This window comes from Meles meles, chromosome X, assembly GCF_922984935.1.
Source record: "Meles meles chromosome X, mMelMel3.1 paternal haplotype, whole genome shotgun sequence".
NCBI lineage: Eukaryota > Metazoa > Chordata > Mammalia > Carnivora > Mustelidae > Meles > Meles meles.
In genome coordinates this window covers 116,621,803-116,646,847 of record NC_060087.1, presented here as the reverse complement: position 1 = coordinate 116,646,847, position 25,045 = coordinate 116,621,803, and the positions used below count along the sequence as shown (strand labels likewise).

General features: G+C 42.4%; 1 protein-coding gene across 4 annotated transcripts in view; it reads right to left on the bottom strand.

The window, feature by feature from the left end:
* SLC9A6 (solute carrier family 9 member A6) overlaps window positions 1-25,045 on the bottom strand; it is a 53,250-nt gene that overhangs the window by 12,585 nt on the left and 15,620 nt on the right. For 2 of the 4 annotated variants that reach the window (XM_045994973.1, XM_045994972.1), the window contains 9 exons: window positions 23,659-23,764; window positions 19,890-20,031; window positions 17,307-17,412; window positions 16,929-17,017; window positions 14,014-14,127; window positions 8,969-9,080; window positions 7,928-8,081; window positions 2,566-2,596; window positions 243-322 (listed from right to left, as the gene is read on the bottom strand). In XM_045994973.1, the coding sequence (XP_045850929.1) occupies window positions 243-322; window positions 2,566-2,596; window positions 7,928-8,081; window positions 8,969-9,080; window positions 14,014-14,127; window positions 16,929-17,017; window positions 17,307-17,412; window positions 19,890-20,031; window positions 23,659-23,764 (934 nt within the window). Of the gene's footprint in view, window positions 1-242; window positions 323-2,565; window positions 2,597-3,733; window positions 3,824-7,927; window positions 8,082-8,968; window positions 9,081-14,013; window positions 14,128-16,928; window positions 17,018-17,306; window positions 17,413-19,889; window positions 20,032-23,658; window positions 23,765-25,045 lie in introns of all 4 variants that reach the window. The other 2 variants (XM_045994975.1, XM_045994974.1) reach the window with 2 other exon arrangements.

Below are 25,045 nucleotides of genomic sequence, written 5' to 3'. Positions count from 1 at the left end.
AGGCCCATCACACAGCTACCTTCTGCACTAACCGCTCCCTGCTGGCATTGTGGGTTTTCAGAGGGATTCATTTGTGGGGATTGTCTCTCATAACCTTCTCCATCCGCCACACTGAAGGGTAAAAGGAAGACCAAAGGTAGGTTTTGTATTCCACTTCAGGAAGGGAATGGTCAAAACAGCCATCCCATTAAATTGTAACTGGCCATGTTTACACTACCATTTTTCCCCTCAGTTAAGGATACTTATGGTCAAAGTTGTACCATATCCGGAAAAGCCAGGCACTCTCGGCTTTGGTGGTTCTTCTCTCATTTTCAGGGATACCCTGCAAACAGATAATAAAGAAATCAATCCATACACCAAGATAAAGAACACATTTATTTAGAACCACTTCTTTTTAGACTTGGAAATATAGCCTACTTCACACAAGATACCCTCTATTACGGGTAGCATTAGACATTTAATAGCTTGTATACTGCAGCTTTGGAATACGGAACTGAAATGTTTTTCTGAATACCTCTATTACTCAGGCTGCCTGCTGATTTATGAGTCTACTGTCATTTAAAAAATCAATGTGTGATAATTCGCCCTTAAATCTGCAAGACTTACACCCACAATGTGAATTGCATCTTAATAGAAAACATCACATCGACATCCCTATCTTTGGGAGTTGTAATGGGTCCCAAAAGTAACGGGCTTCTGCAAAGATGCTATGTTCTTAGAACACTAGCAAAATGAAAGCAGGCAGAAAAATTCCATGGTAAGCCTGACCGGCTAGAAGGGAAAACTAACAAAGCAAGCAGGCCTCTTCTAAAATAGCTTCCAAAAACAAACTGGGTCCTTATTTGTAATGTGGTACAGTCAGCAGTGGGGCAGTTAGGTGATCTGGTTCATGTCAGCTCTGACATGAACTAGCTGGACAAGTCCCTTCCCCTCCCTGAGCCTGGATTTCTTTGTGCACACAGCGTGAGGGGTAAAGAATCTCAAAGGCCCTTTCCAGCATGGATATTCCACGGTCCCAGGCTTTCTGAAGGACACGGAGTTTAGATTCTGGGTTTTGGTTCTTTGCTGTCTTTCCTGATCTTCAAAATAAATAAGTAAATCTTTCTCTCAACATGTATCCAAACATACACAAAGAATGTTTGAGAATACTGCATGGGTTTACAAGAGCTGAAAAACACCTGCACTTCCGTCCACACTGGTACACAAAGGTTTGTATGTCTCTGTGTTTCGAAGAGCAATGGGTCTATAAATCTCACGATCCCCTCACTACGTAAACACCTATACCCCTAACCCTAAATACTTCGTGCTTCCTAACACGTTCCTCTCTGCTTCCCAGCGGACACTCGGAATACTGACTACATGATGCAACAAAGCAAGACTCCCACAGGGTTTTGAGGGCAAGGGAAAATGGTCTTTTTTTCTGTATCTCACAGGTGGTACTCACCTACCTTGTTTTCTTTTGCCCATCTCTCCTCTGTGAGGAGACATAGCAGGGAGAGACTTACGTGGACCATGACCAAGCACTGGTCTGGTGAATTGTATGATATTTGATTCTTGTTGGGACACGGGGGTGGAGGCCAGAGGAACTAGTACCCCTTAGAGACTACCCCAGCACCTCGGCATCATGGGGATTTGTCCAGCCTGGTTTGCACAAGTATTTCAAGCCCATGAAACTATACTAGTCTGGTTCTGACCACAAAAGAGGCAAGTACTTACTGTATTACATACACACTCGTCACTCAACAGCTAACAAAATTAGCATTTAGGAAGTGAATCTGAGAATTTTTTTTTTGAACCACACCCGGAAGACAAATAGACCACTGCTTGTTTGAGACAAGAAAAAGAATGTGTTTTGGAAGAGAGACTTTCCATCTTTCAAAACATTATTTCTGTGATTTCCCATCTAATGTTTAGGATGGAGTCACGTATTCAGTGGTGCTCAGAAACCATGAAAAAGCAGATGGAAAACACCAGAAATGGGTGGCCAGTCTGGAGAAGGCACCTACCAGGGTCAGGTTCAGAGGAACAAGTGAGAAAAAGACACCTAAAATTAAGCAAGGAGACCTGGCCAAGGTAGAGGCACGGGGCAAGAAAGTACATTCTCCTGACCAGCCAGGGAAGACTGGCTGAAGATCGCAAAGCTTCTAGGTGGTTCTCAAGGGCAGCTGCTGGTCATCCAATCTGAGAGTTACACAGGAAGAGCAGCTGGAGTGGAGCTGACATCAGAGACAAGCCTTCATGCGCAAACCAGAGTGGAAAAAGGCTCCATGTGCCAGAGCCGCCACTTGAAAACTAGGAGTGCTTAAGGGACTGTTTCACTCCGTGGCCAAACCCAGGCTGGCCCACAGATAGGAGAGCTGTCACCCCTGATAACCACATGTGGTCTAAAATTTGGTTTTCTCCCTATCAAGCAGTGAGAAAAGCCAGGAATGATGTCAGTTAAAAGCTGGTGCAAACAGGACAGGGTCTAAATAACAGTGGCATGAAGTCCACGGCAGGCCATTTCCTTTCCGAGCGGCTGCACATTCGACGGGAACGCTAGAGACAACATAAACGCATATTTACCAAGTGCTCTTGGTCGGAATCAACACCAACCCTAAAGGAGAAACACAAAAGGCAAATGAGATCCTGAGGCCAAAACGAGGTCTAGTCCCCTGTGCGCTGTGTCAGGCCGCTACTTTCCCCAACACGCAAGCTATGGAATGGTGAATCTTTTCTTGCTTCTCTCTGGTTGTTGATGTAGATTTTTGGCTCCTGCCACTTTCCTTAGCAACAGCTTGGATCCCGAGGCAGGCAGGGTCTACTAATGATTCTCTTCCTGCAATCCCACTTACCAGTTTCAGAAAAATAACATTCTCTTCCCTGAATGGCAGGGCACTGGAGGCTGGATAGGAACCACTGGGTAGTTCCAAACACAAGGCCGGCACGGCGCAGTTCCAGGAGGGAGCTGCGTGTTTGCGGACCTCTCAGCTCTCATGGCAACATTCTGTTATGATGACTGAAGAGAGGGCCCAGTTACAGTTGTTTTCACAGGCTAATGGACAGATATTAGCCTGGCTTCTTCATAATTATCTTTTATCTGCTTAAAATTCCTGCTTTCCGTCTCCCAGGGAACAGCTTCATTAGGAAGCTCTCTTGGACTCCTCTCTCGCAACAGCAGCTCCCACCAACTCTGTCTGTTCTTTCTCTACCCTGTTTCTCACATCTTCTCTCCTTTCCATTCCAACAGCTCAAGCTCAGGCCTCACTGTGACTCATGAGGTCTGTCGCAATTGGCTGTAAGGTTGTCTGGCTGCCAAGATATCCCCTCGAGTTAGCTGTCTAAAGTACAGAACTCACTGGGTCATTCCCTCGGCAAAAGACTTTGAGGGTGGCTCATAACCCAGAGGGCCAAGACTAAAGCCCTTTGGGTGGCACCGAGGACTCTTAAGACTAGTGACCCCTGCCACTCCAACCTAGCTTTCCACCCTCATGTCCCCTCATTCTCTTCTACATACCCTGTATTAGCCATCCCCACCTACACCTGTCCCCAGCCCCATACTCTCTCGAACCTCTGTGCCTTTGCCCTCTATCTGAAATGCACCGTCCCTCATGTTTCTCCTACTCTTTTGGTAAGCTCCAAAAGAACCATTCTGCGACCCCTGCAGGTGGAACCATTCTTTCCTCTGTCCTTCTACAGCACTTTCTAGATTCCTCTATAATAATACTTAGCACAGTAGAGTTTAATTATTTACCTGTCAGTCTCCCCAAATAGACTGTGAGCTCCTTGAGGGTAAAGGCCATGTCTCAATTCATCTCTGTAGCCCCAGAGTCTAGCACAGTACCTGATACACAATAGGTGCTCAAATGTTTATCGATTAAGGTCACTACTACAGACAACACAAAACAAATAGCAGTGTGAGTAGCTGTAGCAGTAGCATCCCAGAATATGAATACACCAAAGGGAGGAAAATGATGCAAGACCTCATCTGGAAGGCGAGTGAATCATGGTCAAGTGCTTGAAAACAGATGGCCATGACCAGATTCGTAATTCAAAAGGCTCATCTTGTCTTTGTTAAATGGCCAGAAGCTGTTTAATACCTTCTTAGCCATAGTAAACTCTAGACACATTTGTGCATCTCAAGTGACATCTAGTGGTCTTGGCGATAGCACATTTGGAATACTCAGACGGAACGTTCCTGGAAGCCAGCTCAGTGTAATAAACATTTACAGAGCAATTATTATCTGCCAGGCACTGTGCTAGGCACAGGGCATAGACATGAATGAGACACAGCGCCTGCCCTCAAGGAGCTCGCAGACTAGTGGGGGGCACAGACACAACTAGAGCGCAATCCCCAGGGGCTTTGCAACCGGGCAAGTCTGGGCTCCAGTCTGGCCTCGGCTCCTTTCTAACTGGGTGAACTTAGCTATGCCGCCTGATGGGCCCCAATTTTATACCTGGAAAATGGGGACCATATCCATCACACAGAGTTGATGCAAGGATTAAATGAGAAATGTAGCTAGAGAGTTTTGAAGCATCTGATGCCTCATCTCACTCCCACTGGACAGTCGCTCTTCGGCCATTACACGGCTGGCCGACAGGAGTGCTGTAACAGCCATGCCCGTGTTAAGCAAAGGGAAGAGGGGGTCTGACAGAACAGGGCAAAGGGAGGAGGCGTCTGAGCTGTGCTATTTCCTGGGAGGGCGGGTTAAGGAGAAGTCCAGGCAGAGGAAACAGTATGAGCAAAGGCTCGGAGACCGAGAAGTGCCAAGTCTGTGCGGGAAATGACAGGGAGCCAAGTGTGACTGTCACAAGCTACGTGAAAGGACGCAGGAAGAGCCGGCTGGCTGGCTCTAGCTCACTGAGGAGCCTTTGTCTGCACAACAGCTGGAGCAATCCTTTCATACGGTCCAAGAGATCATGTCACTCCCTTGCTTTAAAACCCTAAAAGATTTCCAATTGGATTTTAAAATCCAAACTCCCCACATCCTACAAGGCCAGATAGCAGAGCTCCCCAAACTACGGCCCACAGGCATCCTTGGCCTCTGCCAACCAGATACCCATCCGGTATGCCTCCTGTTTTGCTGGAACACAGCCAATCCAACGGATTTACTCTTTGTCTATGGCTGCTTTCACGCTAGAGTTGAGTAGTTGAGACAGAGACCATACGACCGGCAAAGCCTAGAATATTTACTATCTGGCCCTTTACAGGACACATTTGCCAACCCTTGCCCCTGTAGGATCTTGCCCATCTCAGCTCCTGCCTACCCTTCAATCACTATATTCCAGCTATGTGGGCTTTTTTTTTTCAGTTTATTAAACAGGCAAAGTTTGCTCTTGCCTCAGGGCCTTTGCACTTCTTTTCCCTACAGCCTGGACCATTCTTCTTCCTGCTCACTGTTTAACTCATAATCTCTTGTCATTCAGTTAGACTGAGCTCCAGTGGAACCTCAGAGAGACGTCACCCGAGCTCTGCATATAAAAGTCACTCTATCCCCAGTCACTCTCACAGTACTGTGTTTGTCATCACAGCGCTAAATTGTTTTCTTCATATATTTGTTTGCTGGCTTATTGTCTGTGTTCTCCTACTAAAGTGTAGACTTTTCTATATTACTGCTACCACTGTATCCCTCCAGAGCAGGGTCTTTTACCCTTTGAAATACTGATATCTTGGTCCAGACAATTCTTTGCTGTGGGGGTGCCGCTCTGTGCCCTATAGGACGTTTAGAGGCATCCTTGGCCTCTGCCAACCAGATACCAGGAGCAGCCCCGTCTCTTTGTGACAATCAAAAATGTCTCCAGACATTGTCAAACTGCACCCCTCCCCTGAGAACCACTAAGTCAGCGCCTAAAATAGTGCTTGGCACGTGGCTGGCGACCAATTGGTATTAATCAAATGAATGAATAAAAGACACATTGGAAATGCTGTACCAAGAGCTCCACAGACATTAGCTCACCGAATCCTTACAGCAACCCTCAAGGAGGCAGGTACTATCACCCACACGTTACCAATGAGGAACCTGAGACGTAAGAAGAGTTAAGAACTTGCCCAAGACCACAGAATTGGAGAACGAAGGAACAAGAACTCAAAGTCAAAACTCGGTCTGCATGAATCTTAAACTTTAAGGACTTCTTGGCAGCTTCAAAATTGTACTAGACAAATCCGGGGGGGGGGTAAAGGAAACTTAAAATCCAGCCCCTGCTCACAAAGAGGCCAAAAAACCCCCAAACAAGCACAGTAAGAACTAACCCAAGATCGTAAGGCAATGCATGTACATAAGCGCCAAACTATGCTCCAGGACAGGCAAGATGGCACCGAAAGGCTCGCAAATCTGGTGAGGAGGATTCAACTCTAGGTGGGGTTTTTTTTGGGGGGGGGGTAGGCATGGGTATTTTGTGTGGAGAGTTGTTAGGAAAGAGAACTGAGTCCAAGGAAATGCTGAGACTCTACCGAAGAGCATTATTTTTCATAAATTATCTTATATGTAATTTTGTTCTTCTCAGTAGAATAAGGACGAATCTTCATTTACAAGCTCTTAAGGCAGAAAGGAGTTTAATTCTTCCAAAAGTGAACACCTTCATTTCTTGATGCAGCGCAGTCTACAAGAAATGAGGTGAGACCCGAGGCTCCTCTGTCTGCGACTTCTCTGTATGACCTTGAACAACTTAGAAGCTTTTAAAGCCACTATTTTCTCATTTGTAAAATGGAGCTATTTTGATTAGATGAATACATGAAATGTACTTAGCCCAATGCCCAGCACATAGTAGGTGCTCAACAAATGCCAGGTCCTCCCTGAAGTAATGATCTGGATTAGAAGAGCATTATTTGCAATTATATACAATAATAGCACAGAAATGGTAAGAAAGGAGTTTGAAAAGTAAAAAGAAATAAAGACAATAATAACATTCAAAGTGTGATTTAGGGCCGGCTGGTCTCTAGAATGTTTAAGGGAAAGGCATAATAAAATGGAAAAAGTAGAGAACAGATTCTATAAAACATGAAATACTGTTTTCTCTAATGAACCCTACACATTCTAGAGGCTCAGCAGAAGGTCTATGATGTTTCAGCCAAACACAGAACTAAAATCTACAAAAGCTTTAGCAACACAAGCTGCTGTATCCATGGAAACAATGCAGTACTCCTGAGAGACAGGGAGCTTTCCAACTGAATACATTAACTAGTATGAATTTAACACTAAGACCTTGCAATCTTGGCCTTGGACTGTCAGGTTAGAGACAGTGCTGATCACAAAGTGGAGAGAGAAGGGTAACGACTAGTTATCTGATTAGGATTGGAATAAACTGGACTGTCTCATATGCCGCAGATGAGAAGAAACATTTTCAGTCTGATCAGGTGATATGGATCAAAAGCCTTAAATACAGGCATATCCTTTGACCAAGCACTGCCACTCCTAGGAATGGATCCCAAGGAAATAATCGAACGAGTGCACAGTGGTGTGTGCATTTTTATGAATGCTCACGCTGTTAATGGTAACACTTAAGAGCAAAATCCTCAAATGGTAATGGTAACAGAAAAATCCTAGAAATAATGCAAAAATCCAAAGATAGGGATTTGGTTACATAAATTACGGTGTATGTAGCCATGAAGTTCTGATGTAAATATACTTCCTAACATAAATGCTCACACTATAATTACATTTACAAATCGCTTTACAAGAATACCTGCAGTGTTGCCCCTTTCTGTTAAAAATACATGTTAACGCATAGCAAGAGATCTGGACGGACATCCCTCAAAGTGTAAACAACGATGTTTAACTTTCTTTTGCACATTTCTGATTTTCTCTGTACTGCAGGTTACATAATTTTTTAAAAGGAAAGAATAAAACATTATACATTTGTCAAAGCTTGAACTTTTTTAATAATGGAAAGAAAAAAAACCCCTAAACTCGAATCTAATATGAAAATGAGCTCCCCAGGCACTACCTACCTTATATGCAAGCATGAAAGCATGGCAGTCGTGCCACCGCCAAATACCCACACGGTAAAAAACACGATCAGAAGCGTGGTGCTGAACATCATTTGCCGCGCGTAAGTGGCAGTATCGCGAATGGCCAAGGCAAATGCCATCGCGCCACGGAGGCCTGGAAGGGAACGAAAGAGCCTTCTTCAGTGACTCACTACTAACGCGAGCTTCAGAAATTCAGAGAAGTAAGGCACATTCTAAGAACTCAGAAGCATGTGAACAAATATGTAATATATACTAATGCACAAAAGGAGATACAGATACAGAGAATGAGTAGAGGATCCTGACAGGCGCTGACCTTTTAGCAGTATTTTGAATTTTAATTTCAAACTTACACGCAGTGACATCCACTCTCTTTGGGCGTACAGTCCCATGAGTGTGGACAGTGGCTAGAGGCGTGTGTCCTTGGTACTACATCTTTGGTACTACATCCTTGGTACAAATTCCTTGGTACTACATCTTTCTAGTCCCACCTCTCTGTCACCCTGCCAAACCCCTGAGCTGTTCTCCACCACTGTGCTTTTGTCTTTTTGAGAATGGAACCCTTTGAGACTGGCTTCTTTCTCACGCAGCACAACGCCCCTCAGGCACTGTGCGTATGCATCCCCAGTTGGGCATTCCAGTGCTAAGGAGCACCCCATGGCCTCATGGACATCCTACGGTTTGCCTATCGGTTCACCCACTGGGCTGTTTCCAGGTTTTGGCAATTATGACTACGACTGCCATAAACCCTCACATACAGGTTTCTGTGTGAAAATACATGAATCCTTATCTTCTCTACAACATGTGACATATTTCTGAACCAGGAATTTGAAACCAGAAAAAAATTCTGACAGAAGGGAACAGGACACTATAAAAAGAATTTTCTACTGGAGGTTGCAACTTCAATGTTTAAGGGAGTCATATTACTAGCACATCATTCCTGTTTAAAACCAAGCTACCAAGCTAGCATATGTGTTGTGAGTGGTTCCGTGGAATGGGCCAAGAGAGAAAGTTCCAACTTACCAGCAAACATCATCATGTGCTGAAAATTTGATCCAATCTTACTTCTTCTACCCAAATTAAGTAAGAGGGACAAGGGGTAAATATTAGCAGCTCTTCCCAAGAAAATAGCAACCTAAAATTAATAGGTTAAGGCTAATTTCATTTTACTATTAATATTAACTAGACTACACACTCAAGACAGGGAAAGGCTATCTTTAGCAGCTTGGTCTCTGGGGTGCCTGGGTGGCTCAGTCAGTTAAGCATCTCTGGATTTTTGGCTCAGGTCATGATCTCTGGGTCATGAGACTGAGCCCTGTGCATGTCCTTCCATCCCCAACCCCACATTCTCTCTCTCAAATAAATAAATAAAATCTTAAAAAATAAAGTTCAGTCTCTAACAGTCTTTTGCTAACAGAGCGCTGTCATAGAACTTTCTGCCATGACAAAAAATATTCCGTATCTGCACCCAACATGGTGAGTGTCTGAATGTGACTTGTGTGATGAGGAACTAAACTTTTAGTTTTATTTCATTTAAATTAACTTAAATTTAAATAATTACATATGGCTAACCGGTACCAAATTGGACAGCTCTAACATACAGGAAATTCATTAGATGAATAGAAACATTTTTAAAAGCTGATCTTCTTTGGTATAACTGTAAGATTATTAATGTAATAGGTTAAGTCATCTTAATTTAAGTCAGTGTTGGTGGGAGGGAGAGTAATACTGGCTAAACTTGCCCTTGCTTCCTCAGAACAAACAGATGGGCAGCTCTAACCCCTCCTACCATTGATTTTCCTACTGGCCCAGGTGTGTTCCTCCAAGTCTACCATATCCCCACTGCTTCAAAAGGAAGTCTTAATGGGAATGCAGACTGGTTTTAACTAGAAACCAATCCTCGTGTCTTTTTGCCCACTTAGCTGTGTAGAGACTCCTGTTTTGCAATTACAATTTTTATGATACAATCTCCACCCCATTTTCTAAAAGGGATAAAAAGGAGCATTTAAGACAAAAAACAAGACAAGGTAGGGGGAGCTGGGGGAGGAGAAAAAACAAACTAGGTGGAGTAAAGAGTGTTGACCTGAGTAACGTTGGAAGTGGACAGAGTCTGTAAGACTAAAGGCACAAGGAACTGCACAAAGGCATCATGGGCTTTTGGTCAAGTTGTTTCCCATGGGAGTACTGGTTAACAATTCTGATGCTCCTACGTATGCTGGAACAATTAAGGGAATGGGATGGTGGACAGTGGGAGCCAGGTTTCTCACTACTGGAATGCAAATTCATGGATCATCAAGAGGAGGAGGCCAGGATGATGCGTGTGGTAATGGATTAGAGTTAGAGACATCGGTATGAACTTATGCTTAGATTAATAGAGATATGGATGATTACATACATACATGTAAGTATATGTACATATAGGAGCTAGTACATACATACATCTTTCCTCCCAGTGTCAGCTGAGGGTGCCTAGAAGCCAGGACACCCCAGTAACACTGAAGACACTTACAGCTCAGATCTTGGTTTCTAATACCATTCCCCAATAAAAGGAACCAGGGATCCTTGGGAAAATGGCTGATTTGACATTGGAACAGAAAATACACAAGATGAGCATGAAGCATCTTCCCTAGAAAGTAAGGCAGTGTTCAGAAAAAATTTCGAAACACACAACGATGGGAGTGTGCCAAAGGAACAAAGTACCCACTGAATGAGCTCCTGATGGCCAAAGCTGGAACAGTATGGGCAACAAGATTCTTAAATGTACTGATGTATTATAACCCGAAGTATAAAATAAATATCAGTGAGTCCTTACTGATATAAATGAAAATAAAACAACAAATGGAGGAGAATAGATAAGTCCCCCATGCAAAGAATTCTAAATAATTTTGTAGATACTATGTCCTTGAGAAAGTGGAACCTAACTTCCTGCCGTAATGGTGACTCCCTTCCAAGTGGGACAATAGAGAAAGGGGAAAAAAATGAATGACTTTACAGTGGTGCAACCTGATAAACACTATCTCGGTCAAGTGATGAATGCTAATACCAACATTATTCACGTGCTAATGAATACATGCCCTTGATCTAATGTGATGAGAATGGCATCTTACCTCTGCGTCTTCCTCCCAAATAATGCACAACCCCAGTCTAATCATGGGGAACACATCAGGAATTCTAGTCGTGACACATTCTGCAGCGGCCCTTCAAAACTATCAAGGACCATCAAAAAGAAGTCTGTGAAACTGTCACAGTCAACTGGGACCTAAGGAGGCATGACAACTAAATGAAATGTGGCATCTTGGATGGGATTTTAGACTAGAAAAAGGCCATTAGGGAAAAACTCTTGAGAATCTGCTTGAAGGACAAGCTTCAGGTAACGGTAATGTGTCAATACTGGTTCATTAATTGTGATGAGTGTACCATGCTAATGTGAGCAGTTAATAACAGGGGAACATGGCTGTGGGGTATAGGAGAACTTTCTATATTATCTTCACAATTTTTCTGTATTTCTAAAACTAGTCTAGAATGCAAAAGTTATCAAAAATAGTGATTCCCTAAAAAAAGAAAGAAAAGAAAAAAAAAAAAAGAACAACGAAACACATGGGCCAATGTGGCAGTGACGGCTAGTTATATCCCCAATATGCATCCCTCCCTTCCTCTCTAGCAGCAGACCCTCCTCACTTTTACCTCCAATTTTCATCTGCATACACAGTCCCCGAGAGAAAGAACAGAATCCCCAGCTTCTCCTGCAGGTATGTGTAACCCAATGGATGTTAAGTGGAAGTGATGTGTGGTTGTTCTGGGTCATGTCCTTGAAGGGAATTGGCAGACACAGGGGAAAGCCATGCTGGCCCCTAAGAATAAGGGCAACTCCTGAAGGATGGTTTCAAGAAGGCTGCTTGGGTCCCTGAGATGCCACACTAGTTCAGACTTTGACACAAGAAAGAAACTTCTATTTTGTTTAAACCTTGGTTAATTTGGGTCGTTGTCACATAACATCAAGCCTATATCCTAACTAATAGAGCTGGCAAGAGGACAACGCTCTCCTGGTAAAAGTCAATATTCCTGGTAGGCTTTTGCACTGAGGAACCTGAATTCCTCACAGACTCAGAAACATATAGAGAATATTTAGCCTCATTTCTGGATAAGTAAGTAGATCAAGCCAGTTGACAGCTCCAAATTTTCTCAAAGACTAGTGGGATACGAAGGGACTGATCTCATGGGAGTCTTCAACTAGGGTTCTTCTCTTATTAATAGGGTTTTCTCTTTTTTCTGCCTGAAGTTCATTCCCAGAAGACTAAAACACGACAGGATGGCATTTCAGTAATACCTTATTTTCTAATAGAGATCCTATTTAGAGTTGGAATTTAAAAAATATTCCTGGTACTCTTTGGCAGAAACTTCATTCTGAAGTAGTTTTTAAAAATATTTCTTTTGGAAACTACTAATTCAAATATCCCCCTCTCTAATCACACTCTCTGCTTCCATGTCTCATGTTTATCTATCCCCCTTGGATCCCTCCCCCACCTCCATCTCCCTGGGACCTCCCATCCAAAGAACCCTCAACTCTTCCCTCAAACAACTAGTCCTCTCCCTTCCTCACTTCCTTGCTCAGCCACATCTTAGTAACACTCTTCCTGGTACCCTATACTCATCTGCCCCTCTCTGGGTTTTCACTGCACTCACTTGACTAAACCCCAAACCTCGAAGGACCCGTCTCTCGTCTCCATGCTTCCAGCCAAGTACTCCCGGACAAAGTAGTACCGCAGGGCAGACCGACTCTGCCGTTCGCACCTATTCCTCAAACTCAAAAGCATCCTTAGTACTGCTCGGCAATTCTACTGCATTTCTTCAGTCAACTCACTCACTCGCTTGCCCATGCTCTCTACGTCTATTTCCAAACCCTCTCCTCAAAACTCCGATCACCTGTGGGAGCCAGCCTCCAAGATGGTCCCCTAGTATTCACACCTTCGTAGAGTCCCTGCGTACACTGTACCAGCGGCCATCAGTGTGACCAATACAGTGTGGAGGAAGGGATGACAGTCACTTCTGAGATCAGGTTTATGAAAGGCACATCAGCTTCCATCTTCATGCTCTCTCAGCTCGCTCCCTCTGGGGAAAGTTATGCTGTGAGCTGCCCCACGAGGAGGTCGCCTGGAGAAAGGCCTCTGGCTAAAGGCCATATGAGTGAGATGGGGAGGATCCTCCAAGCCTCGGTCAAGTCCTGAGAGAGGAGAGCCCCAGTCCAGAACCTGACTGCAACCTCAGGAGAGAGCCTTGTGCCAGCACCCAGCTAAGCTGTTCCTGGATTCCTGACCCTCAGAAACCATGAGGTAATTTGTGCTTGTTGTTTTAAGCTACTACATTTTAGGGTGCTTTGTTATACAATAGATAACTGATAGGCCACCTGCTCCTCCCTCCCTCTCGGCAGATGCTCTCACCTCCTACTTTACAGATAAAAATAGAAGCCATCAGACAGGAACGCCACCTCACAGGTGTGTACCTGCATCTTTACATTCCCCGTCCTCTCCTGCAACAATGGCCGAGCCGTGCCTCCTCCCTCTGGACGCCAACCCTTCCCCACACATGTTAGATCCCATTTTCTCCTGTCTTCCCCCAAGGCTGGCACTACTCAGTGCCACTTTCATGTACTCAGCTTCTCCATTCTGACTGGTTTTTAAAGCCAGAGACAGAGACAGAGGAAAGCAGCCCCCTTCAGCCTTTCACCATCCTGCAACCACTGCCCCACGGTGCAGACTGCAAACTCTTTCCCAGGATCTGCTCTCTCTCTTCCCTTCAGCGACAAAGGACTAACAGTTTTATTTTGGGGGACTGCTGGAATGGTTGGAGACCTTTTTCTGCCATCTCAACCTGTGTTACTTGTACAATAAACAAAATGAAAAGAGAATAGAATACGTAGAATAGGAAAAAGAGTAGCAATTCTTCCTTTGTTTTACTCAGAGGAAAATTTTATATATTTAAATGTATTCTTATTAACCACCTCTCCAGAACACACGTGCAAATCTCAACCAAAAAGAAGTTTTCAAAATAGAACACATAATAAAGGATACAAATGCGCCCACTACAAATGTTGGGTTAAAGACATGGTTCTGGAAGGTGAACAGTGTCAGTCCCATGTAGGAGAAGATGAAATTCTCTGCCAAGAAATTGAGAAGCTCAAACAACTGAAACGAAATTTTGAAAGGTTAGTCCAGTAAATACATTAAGTTACGTAATTTGAAAACACGAGTATCACTAAGATAACAACGCAGACACTTCACATATGTAAAGCTCATGTATATCCCTCAAACAGGTGCTTCAGAGGGGAGCAAATGTAGGGATGACATTTCTAGTCCCACAGATAAAGCCAGAAATGTTGCCCCCGCACATCCCCCCATCATTTCCTTTGTCAATCCCCCAAGTTTAGTCATTGTCTTCCACCTCCTCCTCCAAAACCTGTCAAGTTTCCTATGGGGATGTTCCTTGTCCCTGCCCCTGGCTTAGTCTAAAGCTTTCAGCAAGCCCAAACCCTAATACTGCAAAAGGCCCCTAACTGTATCCTGCTGCCCCCATCCCACAGCCTCATCTGCTGAGTCTCTCCGGATATGGCAGTTGGAAGACACCTCCCTCTTCTAGGCTGGAAGACGGAGTTCAAATTCTTTTCTCTTGGCACTGAACGCTTCATGACAACTTCTGTATCACTGCCTTGTGTGATTTCACTTTTCACGTGGGTCTTAGCCCTTGTTTAGGGAGCAGGGGCTTGTGGGTTATAGCCCTGCGCTCCTCCCCTCCCCGGTTGCCTGCGTGCCCTGCCGTTCACACCACTGCCCAGGCAAGTGTTACTGACCCAGCAGGGACCTGAGACTTGCGACTTGACTTGCCGCATGAATGAATCCCAGGCCCTGTGTAATCCAGCATCCGTCTGTCTGTCGTAGTTATCTACCACTGCTCGTGCACACGAGTCTCTGCCCTACTAAACAGGGTAGTGGTTAAGTAACAACATGTGCCCAGGGGGCAAAATGCCTTGGCTTGAAGCCTGTTTTTCCCACTTGCTGGCTATGTGGCTTTGGGCAAGTTAAACTTTCTAAACCGGGCTTGCCTCATTCTTGAAAATGGGGAATTAAAAATGGAAATAAGTAAGTACATACTTAATTTACTTTAAATGACTTAATATGCTATAATTATACTTATTTGTTTAAGCATAATAGCTAAGCTTTATCTGGTTTTTACTATATGTCTGATACTATGCTAAGGACTTTACAAGCATTATCTCGTTTTAATCTCACAACTCCATGAGCTAAGTACTATCGTTACCCTCATTTTAAAGATGACAACACTGAAGAACAGACAAGTTATGTAACTTGTCCCTGGTCACACAGCCAGCAAGCAGTGGAACCAGGATTTGGAACAACACAGACTCTCTGCTTTGAACCACAATTCCAAGGGCTGGCAAATTTTTCCTATGAAGGATCAGAGAGAGAGAGTAAATATTTGAGGCTCTGTGGGCCACATGGTCCCTGTCAGAGTCACTCAATTCTACCAACGTAGCACAAAAGCAACCACAGACTACATGTTAAAAAGAAATGGGTGTGGCAGCATGCCAATAAAACTACTAATGGACACTGCAGTCTGAATTTCAAAGAATTTTCCTGTGTCACAAAATCATCTTCTTTTGTTTCCAACCATTTAGAAATGTCAGCAGCATCATCCTCAGCTCGCAGACCTTACCAGGAGGTCTGGCCGCTGTCTGCCAACCCCCGTGCCATACTTTGCCTCCTTCCATTCGCTGATGCTATCTACCTTTTTGTTCTGCCTCTACCAGTACTGTTTCCCCATGGCTTCTTTTCTTATCCTTTCTCTATGCTTTCCTGAATCCTTCCAATCTTTCTAGGTATACCATTTCTTCGATGATAGTTTTCCAACCTCCTCAAGCCTCAAACCATTTCCCCACTTCTCTGACCTCTTGTATGGCATATCATTTGAAACATGCTATCTACAAGTTCCATTAGTCTGGGTTTTCTAATGTTATACAAGCTTCATATCACCAACAAGACCAAAAGACCTTGTTCTTCTTTTTTAAATTCCCCACTCCACTGTCTAGAAAAATACCAAAAACCCCAGCTGATTTTCTTCTCTACACTTACTACAGTAAATTAATTCATAAAAGGGATTTGTAGCCTCAGCGTATATGCTTGGGGGAAAAAAAGTCTAACTCTTTTGAACAGTTAGGAAAAAGCACAGGTCACATACTAAATTTGTGGCTCCAGAAGAAAGACGAAAAGAATAAGGACATTTGCTCCTGCTTTATCGGGAGTCCTTTCCAGGCTAATCTCACTGTGTTCTAGTCGTTTGGCAAAACTGAAAGCATCTAATCATAATCAGGTATGCATTTAGTTCTATTCCAGACACTTCATAGCATTCATTCATTTGTCCCAAATGCCTCATGAGACTAGGAAATGCTACGCCTATTTCCTCTGTAAGTCCCTTCAGGTTCCCTGAGCACCCGATCACTTGGCACCATATGAAACCCAACCACGGGCGTAGCTGACATTCCTGGAAACAGAGCAGCTGCGAGGTGCCCGTGGGAGGTTGATCGTCTCCATGTCACCCAGCAGCAGAGCCAGTCAGATCAGAAATGTATCTTGTTTCTATCACTCAGCGGTCCTTCTAGGCAGACCTGAGCGAAATTCTAAAACGTTCCTCTTAAAAGCAATTTGATTAGGAAAACAAGGAAGGGAAGCCAACTGATCACCGGAGCCACAGTAATAATGGCCCCTAGCTATTCTGATGAACTATCTCTACCTTAAACGCTGCCACCCTTCCACCTGCCAATCCCATCTATCCTTGGAATCAAAAGAAGAGGAGCTGAAATGAGTGGACATCATCTGAAACCAAACAAAGATGGTTTTTCAGTAAAGACAGACTTTGGTTTTGCTGCCAAGGAGGAAACATTTATTCACAAACTATAATTATAAGCTTCTCTTACCTGTTTAGTTCTATGCTGAGACTCGGTGGACAGATTATTGTAGGTATAATGGGCCTGTGTGATGCCGCAGAACAACACCGCAACCACACCTATAAAGACAACAAGTTCCAAGTTCACATCAAAGGGACTTCCCGACTTCCATACTGAGGCTTGTATTTTACAGAAGATCATATGCTTAGTGTTGAAATTTCCAGTTGTGACTTACTTTAAGAGGATCCACTTCCATTAAAAATCTTTTTTTATATTCTAAAGTGACAGCACAAATCCCAACGCTAACAAGTATGTTCAAATGCTAGAGGATGTGTCCACAAGTGGAAGCAATGACTGGCAAAGTCACTCCCTATGAAGGCTGACGATCAAAAGGAGAAAGGACCCTACCTGTGAAGCCCCATGCTTCAGCCAAGAGGAAGGTACTCCAGGACATCAAGAAGAACAAGCCTGTCTCCAACAGCTGGAACTCCCGTAATTTGGTGAACTTTGTCACGTAAGACTGTCAAGGTTGGTAACAGGATCTCATAATACACAAGTAAGACTATAAAAAGTAATAGTCGAGGCAGGGCAACCATGAAAGGGCAAAAAGGGTTCTTCAGGGGCGCCTGGGTGGCTCAGTGGGTTAAAGCCTCCGCCTTTGGCTCAGGTCATGATCCCAGAGTACTGGGATCAAGCCCCACATCGGGCTCTCTGCTCAGCAGGGAGCCTGCTTCCCTTCCTCTCTCTCTGCCTGCCTCTCTGCCTGCTTGTGATCTCTGTCCGTCAAATAAATAAATAAAATCTTTAAAAAAAAAGGGGGGGGGGCGCCTGGGTGGCTCAGTGGGTTAAAGCCTCTGCCTTCGGCTCAGGTCATGATCCCAGGGTCCTGGGATCGAGTCCCGCATTGGGCTCTCTGCTCGGCAGGGAGCCTGCTTCCTCCTCTCTCTGCCTGCCTCTCTGCCTACTTGTGATCTCTGTCTGTCAAATAAATAAATAAAACCTTTAAAAAAAAAAGGGTTCTTCAATCTAACACAAGACACAGAATAAGGAGGCACCAAAGCGAAAGACTTCTTAAAAGGAGCGTTGTACCAAGGAGTCCGCAGTCTCTGCTTCCATGAAGTCACACAGTTTTGTCAATCCAATTGTTTTATGGGTATCACGTGCCTTGCTGGAAACCACATCATAAAGGACAGTCAGAGAGGCGAGCAACAGATCAGATACATGACAGGCCACCTCTGACTATTAATCTGCAACCCAAAGCAAGACAGCTTCCCTAATTACAGCAATTTTCAATTACTAAGAACGTGGCATTTCCATGAGATTTCATGTTTACTTGCTCCCCTAGCACCTCTGTGATATAGAGCATTCCATGATGAAGAAACTGTGGCATGTCACTCACTTCTACGATTCTAAAAATTATTTGTTAGTCGACCGGGGAAAGACCTGTGCAGACCTGTGACCAATCTCAGGATGGAATCTACGTCTGCTTCAAAAAATGTGTACCACAGCAGAAAGATGAACAAGATACACTCCCTCCCCTCAAGGAGACTGCAATGGGACAGCGGTATGATTTGTCCTGGCTCCTCCTTCAGAACTTTGTACTGTCTCTTTGTGCCTCAGTTCACCTGTAAAAAGCTGTAAGACAAGTCTCTTCCAGCACAAGGCTGAAGGAGAGCAAACTTACAGATCCTTGAGAAAAAGTATTTGTTGTTATTATTTTCTTTAAAGACCTTACTTTTAAGTTATCTCGGCACTCAATGTGGGGCTCGAACTCAACAACCCTGAGGTCAGGAGTCACACATTCTACTGACTGAGCCAGTCAGGTGCTCCCCAAAGTATTTGTTTTACATGAAAATATCTTAGATGTTTCAGAGTTGGAAGCTCTTTAGAGACCATCTAGTCCCACTCATCTTTCCTGCTGTCCCCACCTGCCACCTTCCTACACTGAGGGCCCACGGGTGAAGAGCCAGTGCTCCCATAATGGAAGCTCCAGGAAGGCAGAGGCCATGTCTGTCTTGCCCACCTTTGATGTCCAGAGCATAGCAACTCACATGCAGCAGGCCATCAAGAAGTGCTTTCTGAATGAGCCCAAGAATGACTTGCCCAACATTTCTAATACCACACCAGTGGCAGTGTCAAGGACTCTAGAACTGAAGGTTAAAACCATTGAGAGCTGAGATGAACTCCCATCTGTCCCAACCCAGGAAGCTGATTTTGTTCAATTGACATTATGGTCATACATTTCCTATTTGTCCCATTCAACAAAGAGCAAATGAATAGCAGTGCAGAATACCCAGAGGCTCATTGAAATATATTTACCTTTATATCAATTTAGCATATATCCATAAAATTCACTCCCAGAGGGTCACTGTGTCTAATTAGACTCTGGTAGTGAAAGTTGGAGAGCATGGAGCCCAATACAAAAATAAGGAAATTCCTTTATTTATTGGTAAAGATGATCACATAATGTTTTCAAACCAAGTCCTTGATTATAAGGTTAATAATTCTAACACAATGGGGTCATTGGGTGGCTGTCGGGTAAGCAGCCAGCCCTTGGTTTCAGCTCAGGTCACAATCTCATGGGTCCTGGGATTGAGCCCCACATTGGGCTCCACACTTCATGGGGAGTCTGCTTGAAGATTCTCTCCCTCTGCCCTTCTCCCCCCTCTCTCTCTCTGAAATAAATAAATAGGGGCACCTGGGTGGCTCAGTCAGTTAAGTGTCTGCCTTCGGCTCAGACCATAGCCTCAGGGCCCTGGGTTGGAGCTCTGTGTCAGGCTCCCTGCTCAGTGGTGAGTCCGCTTCTCCCTCTCCCTCTGCCTGTTGCTCCGCACTGCTCATGCTCCTCTCCCATGCTGTCTCTTTCTCAAATAAATAAAATCTTTAAAAAAAATAATTGTAACCAAACAGCAATTATGGAATAGGAGAGACCATGGAATACAGTATTCAACCACTTTTTCAGTTAACAAGGAAAGATTAACAAAAGGATATTAAAGCAGTCACCACGCCAGTAGCGGCACCCATTGCGAAAGATCCGCTGAAGATCCCAAGGAAAATCCCAATAGACTTGAACATGGCTGTGACATCAAAGGTGTGGCTGTTGTCTCCAGCTGGCTGGTATGCCACTATTGAGCTACAAAAGAGAGATCGTTTTTACTTCTAGAAGCAACTTTTACTTCAAAAACTATCTTAAAAATAATAAATGAATATATTCTCTAGTGTCGTTGAGCTCAAAAGATGAAATCAGGGCTGGAGGAGGGTACGGGGGGAAGGGGACAAAAACTTTTGATTTGAATTGCCAAAATAAGGACAAAGGTTACCAAAACACCCTGTGGTGGATCCAGCTAGCAAGAAAATTCAGCTTTTACTTTAAATGACAATTTCAGGAGATTGAATGTTTTAAAGTCTTCTATTGTGAAGTTGGATCGAGCCTTTTTCTCCAGCGTCAAGACACTGCAGTACTATTCTTCTATGACTCTGTTCAAGACTTCCTAGCACTGAGTGCCTACAAGCCCTACCATACTAATGTGAACAAACTAATGAAAAATTCCACTTGTTTTCAGCAGAGGCATAAGAATATAAAGAATACTGCTCAATACTCAACCTGGTCACATTTTGTTTTTCCTATGGGAAAAAAAAGATGACTGAAGTACCCTTTCAACTTTTAGAATACAAGAATGGGCCCAATGCCTAACATCTATTCACTCACTGAAATAGACTTTTATAGGGAAAAGGGCTTGAAAGTCCATCCAAGGAATTAGAATCCACTCAGCTTACCCAGCTGGATCTCTACCTCAAACTTTTGAAAGAAAGTCACTCTGCAAGTGGCCAAGACACGCAATTACAGGAGACACTCTCCATCTTGAACTTACAAGTCCAAACCTGGTCTAAAATGCTTCTTTTTAAAATGGGCACCCTGGGAAAGAGAAGTGGCTGAGAAAATCACTGTTGCCAGCAGGCATCTGGCGAGAGTGCCTACCATTAGTAAATCAGTTCTCATCTCAGTTAATTGACATATCAGTGTTTTTATAAAAAGTGGACTCAAAGACATCATACAAGTCATGTCAAAGAAAAGAAGAAGAAAAAAACACATGCCCAGGAATATAATGAATTTTCCCTGTGGTTACCACAATGCCTTTTAAGGTTCAGGCTGAAAAATGGGCTTGCTATACCATATACACCAAGTTCTTTTCACACCTCCACAGTTAAGTTTAAAAAATTATTTTAATAAATATGAAATGGCCTCTAATGTCATGCGATCTTATCTATACATAAAGGGTCCCACCACTTTTTATGGTTTTTAAGATGTCAAAAATGGTCCAAATGGATATAACCATTTGTTTAACCATTTCCCTACTGCCAGACATGTAAAACTTGCTTCTAATATTTTTGCTACCATAATAAACATGTGAAAGAGCATTTTTGCATTTTTTCCAAATTTTGGACTACTTCCCTGTGCTACATTCCTGGAACCTGGGTATTACTATACCTATGGCTCCTTTTACATGTAGTGCAACTGCTTTCAAATAGACCTATATTACATTTTTGGAGGGAAATAGGACTATATCTCTCAATTTTTTACTGATTACATCCACTGGCCTAGAAATTCAACTTCTAAAAATCATACAGAAAAGCTCATAAGGATTCACAGAGATTTACACATAAATATGTTCACTGCAGTGCCATTCACAATAAAACAGTATTAGAAAACATTGAACATTAAACGGTAAGGGACAGGAGAGGTAAATTTGTGGTGTACCATACAATGGGATGGTAGAAGTATTAACATAGTAAAATGTCCAAATGAGAAAAGCAAGTTACAGAAGAGTCTGTTTAGTACTGTCCCTTTTTTGTTTAAAAATTATTAATATGGGGGTGGGAGAATGGGGTAACTGGGTGATGGGCACTAAGGAGGGCACTTGATGCAATGAGCATTGGTGTTCTATGCAACTGATGAATCACTGAACTCTACCTCTGAAACTAATAATACATATGTTAATTAACTGAATTTAAATAAAACAAAATTAAATTTAAAAATAAAATAAAATTGGTCTATTTTTTTAATTGTGAAAATTAACATATTTATATGTATGTTAATATCCTAATGGAAAAGCCTCAGTGAAAATCTTAATAGTGGTTATTTGAGAGCTAAAATTTCAGGAATGTTCTACTTTCTAAATCAAATACGTTTGAGATTGTTACAAATGTATTAATTTTATTATCATAAATAATGACAAAAAGGTAGAGTGCAAAAGAGCAGATGATACCAACTGCAATGTTAAGAACAATGTACAAGTGAGCTTGGTTAAAACACCAGGGTGTCTCAGTTCTGGCACTATTGGTATTTGGGGTCAGGTAATTATTTGTTGGGTGGTGGATACAGGGCTAGATATTTGCTTAGTAGGAGTGGGTTGGCAGGACCGAGTCCCTCTGAGGTTCACACTCATTTTTTCACCAGCAAACACCTTCTACTAACATGTATAGTAACTTCCATAAGTAGATTAAAGTATTGCTTATTTCAGTAATTGTCTTAACACTTCTAAAAATTCTTTCACCAGCAAACACCTTCTAATAACATGTATAGAAACTTTCATAAGTAGATTAAAGTATTGCTCATTTCAGTAATTGTCTTACCACTTCTAAAAATTAAACATTTCTGCAATGCTATGTTAAATATGAGAAATACAAATTAAGCTACCATGAGATATTGCTCAATCCTCAAAGTGGCAAAAAAGTAAACGTCTGACAAATATTCTGTTGGGGAAGCTATGAGGAAACAGACACTCCCATAATTCAGTGGTTAAAGTGCAAAGTGGCATAATCTCTTTGACAGGCAATGTAGCAATGTCTACCAAATTACAAATGTATTTACTCTTGAACATACTAATTTCACTTCTGGAAAGTTATCCAACTAATACACCTATGCATGTATAAAACAGGTGAGGTCAAGGTTAATCACTGTAGCATTGTTTGGGATAGCAAAGGACTGAAAACTCTCTAATGCTTCCAGCCATGGGAGACCGAGTAAACCAACTTTAACAGTTCATAGTACAGCACATAGGGTACTCAGTAGCTGCAAACCAAGAATGAGTAAACGTTCTGCTTCAACATGGAGAGAGAGCTCCATGATATAGTTATGTGAGAGAAAGCTAGGCACAAACTACATTTAGCATGCTACTTTTAAAATAAGAAATAAGAGGCAAATGAGAATATTTATTCATACGTGTGGTTGCATTTGGTTGAAGAAATATGAGGATACATAAGAAACTAATCAAAATGGTTATATACAAGGGGCTGGGGGAACAGGTGGATGAGAACAGGATTAAGAACATGACTTTTCTATGTTATATCTCTATACATTTTTTATTTTTGAACCATGTAAATATTTTATCTGTTCCAAAATTTTAATTAAAAAAGAAAATGTTCACATTATCATGTTAAAATAGAATAAAAAAATTATATACACACCACAGTCACAACTGTGTAAAAACAGCACTCATCATGCATAGAAAACAAGAATAAAAGGCAGTGTCTTGAATCTTTAAAGTAATTGTCTTTAGGTGTGAGCAGGATATACCATTTTTTCTTCCCCTAATTTTCCATGTTGTCTGTAAGTATGTATTTCTTTAAGAGGGAAAAAAAACAATGCCTCAGTCTTTCAAACATCTGCATTTGTAATGTACTTCATTCAATAAGCGACTTTTGTTCCTAGTACCCCAATATTCAAAATATAGAAGATAACAAGAAAACAAACACTTACGAAGACAGCACTATGGCAACAGCATCGTTGAGGACACTCTCTCCAAAAAGAAGGGCATAGAGTTCAACATCCACTTGAAGCTCGTGGAATATGGCAAGGACAGTCACTAGCACGCAGAAAAAGTCAGAGAAGTATTTAGACATTACAAATGTAACACAGTGCCCTTCATAGATGATTATGATGGCTACTTAGAAATTCATCTCTTCCTCTTAGAATCTGATCCCAACAAACATTCTCTTACCATATTAAAGATTCAGTATGTTCCTGTCAATACTGCTCTTTTTCCTAACTGTGTACCACAATATTTCCTTTATCTTACAAACAGCTGAAATTAACCTTGGAGGACTGAGCTGACCTACATGTTTCATGCAAACGCTAATCATCTTTGTCTTGCACATTTCTTTTCCATAAAGAATATATACAGAACTTCTTACAGACCAGGTGATCATTAATCTGATGAAGAAGGGTATTACAAAAAGCATCTCTTGTTGCTAACTTCATTTTCTCCTTGGAGCCTTACAACTTGTTTCTTTTGACTTGCAAATTTCAGGCACGGTTTAGTTTAGCAAAGATAGTAGGAAATGAAAGCACAAGTATGGTTTTGGGCTGAGATAAAATTTATGACAGGAATTACAGCTGTTATATTTAACTTAATAAGAAGCCAATGACCAGGCTACAATCTGAGAAGATTTAAAAAAAAAAAAAAACTTCTAGGCAACAATTCCATGAGAATTCTTAGAAAATCAGATGAGCTGAAGTTGTAATATAACTTTAGTTGCTGAGTCACATACAGCTCACTCACTACATAAACCCCAGCAGACATGAAAGATTATTATAATCTGAGATGGGAAAGCCCCTTCAAATGCCAACCAATAAAACAGGAAACTTGCATTTTAAAAGATGTAGTTTCTACTGCAAAGCATTTCATCTGGAATATACTGACACAAAAGCTTACTGAGAAAAGGAGGGCAAAAGCAGTGCTAAAGAATTTCGTAAAGAGAACCTATGGCTCACCCTTCTATTGCAAAATAACAGAATTATTATAGGGGCAAATGCCTATATAACTCAGAAGAAATGTTAACTGTCCAGCTTCATATGAACAGAACACTTTTGCTTGAGCCATTCGGGAAATACCTCTATCAACACAAGCCCAGAAGGTTGAATTAATGTAGCCAGTCCAGTTGACTTAGATTTCTCATAGATGTTGAAAAGCCAAGGACTTTGCTTCTCATCAAAAGGATGCAGAAAACAGAGACTACTGGCTCCTTGCAAAAACCATCTTATCTTCATACAGATAATGGGAGCAGCTCTAAATAGTAAGGGGATAGCATTGATGGTCTTGAAGGGAGCAATTTGATTTTCAGTTTAAAAAATGCTAAAAAACTAA